Below are 8,588 nucleotides of genomic sequence, written 5' to 3'. Positions count from 1 at the left end.
AGTTATATAAAACTTATTTTAAATTCATGTATAATGTAAATTCTTATCAATATGAACTTGAAGAAACTCACTGATTTTGCTATTTTACGTCTTACCATTAGCTTAGTAATATTATTCTTACGACTTTCCAAGGTAATTTTGACTAATATGGAATTATTTTCAGAAACTTTCAGCTGGTACATAACAAACATACATTAAGTTTACAACTCCATAAAATCTTCAAAATTATACAAATGTTACCCGGTCATGGCAAACCTAATCCGAGAATGTTGAAATACTAGAATTGATATTAGTGTTTTTGTAATTTAGGCTACTAAAATAACAGTTTTTCACCTGTTTTGCATGTTTTCAGCAGAACCAACCCGCTCAAGTAAACTATGGACTCTAGAAGAAAATGTCAAGTGTAGCCTTATTTTTGTATCATACTGTGATTTATTTTAAATATTTATCGTTCTATAATTAATAATTTTTTTAATAAATTTTGATATTACATTTTTTCACGACTTTGAACATTTAAACAAGATATAGTAACAACATAATTTTAATTAAGTTTAAAGTAATAAACATCAAGTCTTCTACAAAGATGAAGAGAGTTTGAACCGTCATCGCTTCATTCACTTTTGGATAAGCACAAAACTTTTGGTAAATATTACTTAAAAATGTTTGTTTTTGTTTTAAATAATTTTTATTCTTGTTTACTTTGTCAAACTTATAACACAATGCGACAAAAAAGTCATGTCGTGACACCTTGACAAGTTTTATATCATTTTGTTCGTCTCAGTAAGACAAATCAAATGCACTAAAAAAAAATTCAAAAAGTCCCCACACTTTGAACTAAATATTTTTTTCCTAATTTAAATGAATTTAAAATACTCTAACTTTAAAAAATTATTACTCAATAACTATTAGGCCGATTTCCTTCAAATAAATACCATTTTAAAGGGATGGACTTGCCCTTTAGAATGATATGCAATTTGAAATTGAATATTGGCTAACTTTCGAAGTAATCTAAGAATAACCCTACGAGTATTTTTTTTTCTTTGTCACCATCATGTAGAGCATCTTTTTATTACTAAGAATCCAAATTTTTTAAATAATATACCGAGTAGTTTTTAAGATATGATTGTTTGAAGTTAAGGTTTGCTATTCAGGTATTGCGCCATATAGGAGAAATGCATGTTAAACTTAAAATTGCATCTTTATAAATGTATTTGTTTTAAGACTCTTCTTTTGCTTAAAAATGGTCAATTGCACCATCTTTGTTCTAATTAGAATAAACAACAACTGTTTCTTTACTTAAAACAAACAAAGAGTACCTGCGTACTAATTAAAGCAAATAAAGAGTTTTTTTGTTGTAAAAATGACCACTGATCATTGAGCAAAGAGGATCTAGAATTTTAAGGTACGAGCTTTAAATATAACGGCAAATCTTTTTTAAATAAAATCACTTTCCGTTCAGATTTCGACTTGTTCACTTTGTTCTTGCTTTCTGAACTTTTTTTGAAAATGTTCTGGCAAATGCTTTCTCATCACTTTCAAGTGACGTTAAATGCAATAAGTCACCTGATTTATTTTGTTGGTACATTCTACGATTAGCTTCAGTTAGCTTGTAGTCAGTAGTCGTTGTGATAACATTGTCGTAACAGTAGTCGTTGTGATACATTCTACGATTAGCTTCAGTTAGCTTGTAGTCAGTAGTCGTTGTGATAACAGTTGCACACGAAGCAACTGACTTATTGCATTCAACATCAGTAGAAAGTGATGATAAAGCATTTGCTCAAAACATTTTAAAAAAAAGTTCAGAAAGCTCGAACAAAGTGAACAAGTTGGAATCTGAATGGAAAGTGATTTAATTTGAAAAGGATTTGTTCTTATATATAAAGCTACTGCTTTAAACTTCTAAATCCTTTTTGCTCAATGATCAATGATCATTTTTGCAACAAAAAAAACTCTTTATTTGGTTTTATTAATACGCAGGTACTCTTTGTTTGTTTTAAGTAAAGAAACAGTTTTTGTTTATTCTAATTAGAACAAAGAACATGCAATTGACCATTTTTAAGCAAAAGAAGAGTCTTAAAACAAATACTTTTATAGAAATGCAATTTTAAGTAAGATTAACATGCATTTCTCCTATATGGCGCAATACCTGAATAGCAAACCTTAACTTCAAAAAATCATATCTTAAAAACTACCCCGTATACTATTTTAAAAATTTGGATTCTTATTAATAAAAAGATGCTCTACATGATGGTGACGAAGAAAAAAACATTTTCTCGTAGGGTTTTTCTTAGATTACTTCGATTTACTTCGAACTTCTTCGAACACTGTTGCATATCATTCTAAAGGGCAAGTCCATCCCTTTAAAATGGTCTTTATTTGAAGAAAATCGACCTAATAGTTTTTGAGTAATAATTTTTTAAAGTTTAAGTATTTTAAATTCATTTAAATTAGAAAAAAATTATGTAGTTCAAAGTGTGTGGACTTTTTGAAATTTATTTAGTGCATTTGATTTCTCTTACTGAGACGAACAAAATGATATAAAATTTATCAAGTTGTCACGACATGACTTTTCTTTGTCGCCTTGTGTAATCGGTGATAACTATCCCGGCGCATGCACCATTTGTACACTGATAGGTTTTTGTATTTTAATTTTCTAATAACAAGTGTTTACTGTTTTGCTTTTTATTATTTTTTTTGTTTAATGCAAGAGAAACCAAACACTTCATTACTACCCAGTTCAACAATGAATCTTTTAAGATACTCGAGATTAATCAACGTTTACTCTACGCCTCATTCTACCACTACAAATGGTTTTAATAAAATCGATACAAATCATAATAATGGCTATAATAAAATTTATTCAAAACCTACTAAAACTTTAGATTTCAATTTTTATTTAGTTGTTTCACACTTGCAAAGAAAAATGCATTGTATTGCCAAAAAGTTAAATGAGAAGAGCTAATAAATAAGCTTCATTATAAGTTAGCTAAGGAAGCGTTTCAAGTTTCCATGTGTGTTGAGTATGTGTTCGCCGTATAAGTTCTATGTTTAATGAAAGGGATGAGACGATGGAGACCCGACACCCAAGCCAATCAGTGGCAGTGACCACCAAACTCTCTCAATCAACGCAGGACTATAAATTAACTTAGTACCTACATCTATTATTATAGCTCATTGCAGAAAAGCCGTCTTTTGTCACATATTTTATCACTTGTTTTTGGATGGCTTCATTTGTTAATTACGTCTAACAATAGGTTTTACATAAAATCGCATTACCTGATAATAAATTAATATGCACATTATTTACGCGTTTATAAATACATTTCTACCCTAAATTAAATTTCGATTTTATAAATCACAATGAATTTGAAACTAATGAACCGCTATCACATAGCACGCTACTTACTCCTGTTTTAACGGTACTGAATAAAAGCTTAGAGTGACAAAAAGCCCCTGACACCGTGTTACGGCACTAACTGTCATTGCTTAACTCACCCGTTTGAAAGGCTTATTTTAAATAATGGAATTTTGCTTGAAAGTGCACCAACAAGGTGTTTTACTGATAAGTTTACATCACTAAACATCAACGCATAATCGCCAATTGAAAGTTGAACAATTGATTTTAAACCGGTTTGAAACTCGTTTTGAAAACCAGGCGAATCAGAGCGCTTAACCAGTTCAGTTAAAGTAACCGATAAAAACCGATTTAATTAATCACCATTAAGATATTTTTTTAAACAAGGTGTTTATATTAATTTACCTAAAAATACCGTCTTGTATTTTTAGAATATGTTACAGACGTATCTCGTATTCATTACAACTTGTGTAACAACATAAATTCGGGATGAAAATTTGTGCGTCTCGCAGGTGCTGTTTCTCATAGAGAAATGCAAAACCACGTTTTTGTCCGTTTGCAGATTGTATTAAAAGAAAATACCGAAGCGGATATTCAACAAAATGTTCATCATCCAAGTTATGGTTTTAGATGTGAGACTTAATTGTACCCCCCATGAGGGCAAAATAAAACGGTTTTTTCATATTTTCATGTTTAATTGTATTTTTTATCTTTCTAAACTGGTTAAAAGAAGAAAAGTTTTAGGTTTCAGCGAGAGAAGCATTTCTTGTGTTGCAAATCACATTTAGTGAATATAATAAATGTCGTAGTTAACATTATCTCCTTGTAGTGAGTTACTTAACATGTTTTTAGATGCTAATGCATTTAAGAATTTGGCGTGAAGAGAATATTTGAATAATGAGACCCAACACAAAAAGGTAGAGTATTATAACTCATTCCGCTACCCTACTCTACTTACCAAAGTAAACTACTCAAACAAAAGCCCTTCGCACAAGAAAAATTTACCCTAATAATGTACGCCCAAAGGATACGTTAATTTTTTATAATTAAGGCTTAACCTTTTTATTTGCACCACCCATCATTTTTAATATTTTCTTTCCCTGCATTCACAACTTTTTGCTATCACACAGAGAAACGATCCCTTGCGCTAATTCATTACTAAATTATGCTATATAAAGAGGACATGTTAACATAAAAATTAGACATTGACGCTAACTTAATCTTATTGATCGACGCGAAAAACTAATTTTCACTCAAGCACCGTATTTCCGCAAAAAATACTTAACCAGTTTAACACCCTGATCGAAGCGTCACTGCTTTTGTATAATTAAAAACTATTTTTGCTTAACCTCTGAAACTTCAAAAACTTTTAAATAATAATTCCACAGTGTGTATAATACTTGCAGGGTTTTATTTAACATAATTTGAGTCGTAAACTTTATCATGTCAGGCAGTACAGTGGCTAGGAGCCACTTACGTTTCAGTGGAGACAAATGGCCGTGCAAGTTATCTCAGACTTGTAAAAGTTTTCCATATTGCATTTAAACAGTTGATTTGGTTTAATGTGGTGTAAGTGTATTTGAGTTTGGCAAAATAACAATTTCATTCGAAATTTATAATGTGAAAAGTCGTGAAAAAGTGGTAGAGTTAGGGGAATATAATTCGTTGCTGTAAAAATGTAAGAGTATCAAGTGTTATAGCTGGGCTTTCTGGACGTTGTCGTTCCTCCCGATTTCATTCCCGAGGAAACTTCCGGAGACGTAATGGTACCCGAAGGTGGGACCGTAAAGTTGACTTGTCGAGCACGGGGCCATCCAGAACCACATGTACAATGGCGACGGGAAGATGGTAGCGATATTATAATAAGAGAGCCCACGGGAGCTCGCACTAAAGGTAAAATCTTACTTGATTTCTTTATTATCAAATCCGAGCTAAATAAGTCCGTTGATCCGGTAATATTGAATTCTTCGAGCTACTTTTATGAGCTTGGGAGTTAATATAAAAAGCTTAAAAGTTGTGACAAATCTTTTCCGACTTTGTATGATGAACGATGTATGAAATAATTGTTTTGAGCAATAGTTACAATTAATTATCAACTGTGGCAACTTTTAAAATCAAAAAGCTAATCGTGCAAGCTTTGAAAATAATAACACGTGTGGAGTGGCTGTATTTGTTCATATTAACCGATCGACATGTTATTGCTCAAAGCTATTGCGCTCCTGAGAATACTCAAGATCCCTTTTTTGAATCTTACAATACCTATTATTGTGCCACCCTAAGTATATTGCTTGGGTAAGATCAATGAAAGCGGCCTCAAGCAGCACCGATATCGAACGTGAAGGTGATTGTTAAAAGGAAAATGTGACTATTTCTTTTCAAAGCTGCGGTCATCTTTGTGTTTATATAGTATACAGAAACAAGTTTTTTCCTAGAAAATATTACGACTTGCTTGATAAGAACCAGTAGTTTTTCCCTTTCGAATCAACTACATTGTGCCCCACAAAGTAATGCATGCCCCTAGGCTGCTTATGAAAAATACGCATGTACGGGAAATCGTTAGTGTGATAAATTGCTTCTACCAAAATGACTGCAAATGTATCATGAGTGATTTTTGTGTAACCCGAATACTGAAACTGTGACATTTTCAAGGTAAATTTTACATTCGTTTTATGGTCCGCGATTTCGCAATCTTCAAGTGTTAGCAGAATTACAGATGCGAGTGCTGGAATCGTAAAGAAGATGAGCGCTTTCGGACTACTGATAACCGTGAGATACAAGCTGGAACAATGTCAATGCCCAATTTGTCACATCGCATCTACAGCTTGTAAAATTCAAGGATGATCGCCCGAATGTTACGGACGACTAACCGAGCTTGATATTGAAAGCCACTTTTACGAAAGCCCACTGTACTGTATGTATTTCAGTTTCCTCCTATCAAGGCGAAGTGTTACTTCTTGTGAAGATATCACGTTCCGAAATGGGCGCATATATGTGCATAGCTTCAAACGGAGTTCCTCCGACCGTTAGCAAGAGGATTATGGTCAATGTAAATTGTAAGTATCTCGTTTGCAGACTGATATTCCTTTATTATACCACAATTTCAACTATTAAACACTTTCAAACAAATCGTTATTTTTGCATGGCTAATGTTACTTTTTTACATTTTACAATTTTAATGAAATTATTTTTTAAAAAGCAAAAAAAAATTTGAAAACTAAGTTCACAGTAAATATGTTGCAGCACAAGTAGGTGTAAAACAATTGACTTGTTGAAGTTTTGCTCACCTAATATTTGCCAGACTGTAATTGCACATGCATATAATACCATATTGATCCTTGGTGCTCAATGAGGAAACTCAACAAATGGATATCATTGTTGCTGACATGCAATAATAAACTTACTACTATATTAGTTTATAAATGAGATCATACTTATTGATTTATATGTAATTTGAATTGTAAAATAAAGAAACTTTTGAAACGTTTAAATGAGTACATTAACAAATTATGAAAGTAAATATTTGCAAATGCTTTGCATATTTGGGGTCCATGTAAAATCCCATGTCATAATGCTGAAAATATTTAATACACTGATCAGAAACTAATGAGTTCATATATAAAAAAAAACGTTTGGCAAAAGTAGCCGTATTAGTGTATTAAATTAAAGATAAAATATTTGTAAAATGTAGTATTGATTATTCTCTCAAGAATTTAAAGAATGAATGTTTCATCCGATTTTGCTTTTATTGCGTTCAAAGCTCCCCAAGGTTAAAATTTAGGATCATTTTTTGTATTAAGTAAAAAATTCTTTTTGAATAAAATGCAGTGAGGCTGTCTGGTTTGAATACTGCAATCAGAACACATGTCAGCGTGTTGTTGTGTTAACATTTCTAATTGTTCCAGTCCACCCGGTAATACAAGTACCGAATCAATTGGTGGGAGCGCCATTGGGAACTGATGTGACATTAGAGTGTTATGTAGAGGCTTCCCCTAAATCCATCAACTACTGGGTGCGAGATACCGGTACGTCTAACTTCATTTCTAACTTGCTAACTAGTCGCTACTTCTCACCGTGCTAAACTAAGTTAATTATTTAAATATATGCCACTTATAAGTTAGAACGCATGATATACAGTCGCACAATAAAACAATTTCATTCGCCGTAATACCAATTTCATTTCGGCGCAGATTTACGGAGTAGGGAAATTCGGTTTGTTAGTGCATGCTGATGAAAAAATGGAGCTAGATGCAGTTGAAGTCGGGCATTTACGAGTGATAAATGACTTCTTAGTCGGAATTTATAAATCCCGTCAAGAGAATTCAGCATAAGATCAATTACCGAAATTAAGGGTTTGATGCGTAACCGACAACAGCGAAACGGTCATATCGCAAGCATCAGCCCGGACGTGACGCATTAAGAATTAACAGGATAGAATTAAGTAGCAGTTTCATTAATCATGTGCAGGAAGCTAAAGCTCAGCATATCCAGTCCCATTATCAGTTTAGTACAGGCCACTCCTGTCCAGAATCTATCAACCGTCTTTATCACGGGTCATCTTTGTAATGGACTGAACGTCAAATGTCATTTTACAGGTGAGATGGTGATTCCAAGCCATAAATACGACGTTCAATTTGTCAGCAAGTCACTATTTGAAGTGCGAATGACCGTAATTGTACGGAACTTTCAAAAAGAAGACGCCGGATCCTATCGCTGCATCGCTAAAAACTCACTTGGAGAAGTAGAGAGCAACATTCGCCTCTACGGTAAGTCAAACAAAATATGATTAATTTCAACCCTCATTTGCAAGGCTCAAATTGACAATGCACTATTTAAATAACGTCCCTTTAGTTTACTATTGTAAATCTTCTTGTAACATGACTCTCGAGCGAGCTTTTTGTGTATTTCACACACACTACAAATGCGAGATTTTCTAACTTAATTAATAGGGGTTTACAGTCATGTGTTAGTTGTTTCAAACACAATAAATGTTTGCGATTTATAAAACAACGAAGAAAAAAACAACTTGACTGATAACAACATAAACAACTTTTACAGTCAAAGCGATTACGACATATTTCAATTATACACCAATAATAATTGGTGAAGCTGGTAATCTGCGCGCCAGTTAGATAATCCCTAAATTAACTCAACCGATTTTACTAAATTAACCACTATCCAAACTACAAGGATGTTTGATTCAAACATTTAAAAGAAAAGCTTGGCATTTTATTTT

The 8,588-nt window shown here is 32.7% G+C and overlaps 1 protein-coding gene across 2 annotated transcripts in view; it reads left to right on the top strand.

The window, feature by feature from the left end:
• LOC123006311 (lachesin-like) overlaps positions 1 to 8,588 on the top strand; it is a 65,953-nt gene that overhangs the window by 56,309 nt on the left and 1,056 nt on the right. For both annotated transcript variants that reach the window (XM_044400717.1, XM_044400716.1), the window contains 4 exons: positions 5,056 to 5,248; positions 6,280 to 6,408; positions 7,258 to 7,377; positions 7,948 to 8,118. In XM_044400717.1, coding sequence (XP_044256652.1) covers positions 5,056 to 5,248; positions 6,280 to 6,408; positions 7,258 to 7,377; positions 7,948 to 8,118 — 613 coding nt within the window. The remainder of the gene's footprint in view (positions 1 to 5,055; positions 5,249 to 6,279; positions 6,409 to 7,257; positions 7,378 to 7,947; positions 8,119 to 8,588) is intronic.

Source organism: Tribolium madens, unplaced genomic scaffold, assembly GCF_015345945.1.
Source record: "Tribolium madens isolate multiple individuals breed KSU strain unplaced genomic scaffold, Tmad_KSU_1.1 Scaffold_2;HRSCAF=44;Tcas5.2_LGX, whole genome shotgun sequence".
Taxonomy (NCBI): domain Eukaryota; kingdom Metazoa; phylum Arthropoda; class Insecta; order Coleoptera; family Tenebrionidae; genus Tribolium; species Tribolium madens.
The sequence above is the reverse complement of the archived record's forward strand: the minus strand, read 5'-3'. Positions and strand labels throughout refer to the sequence as shown.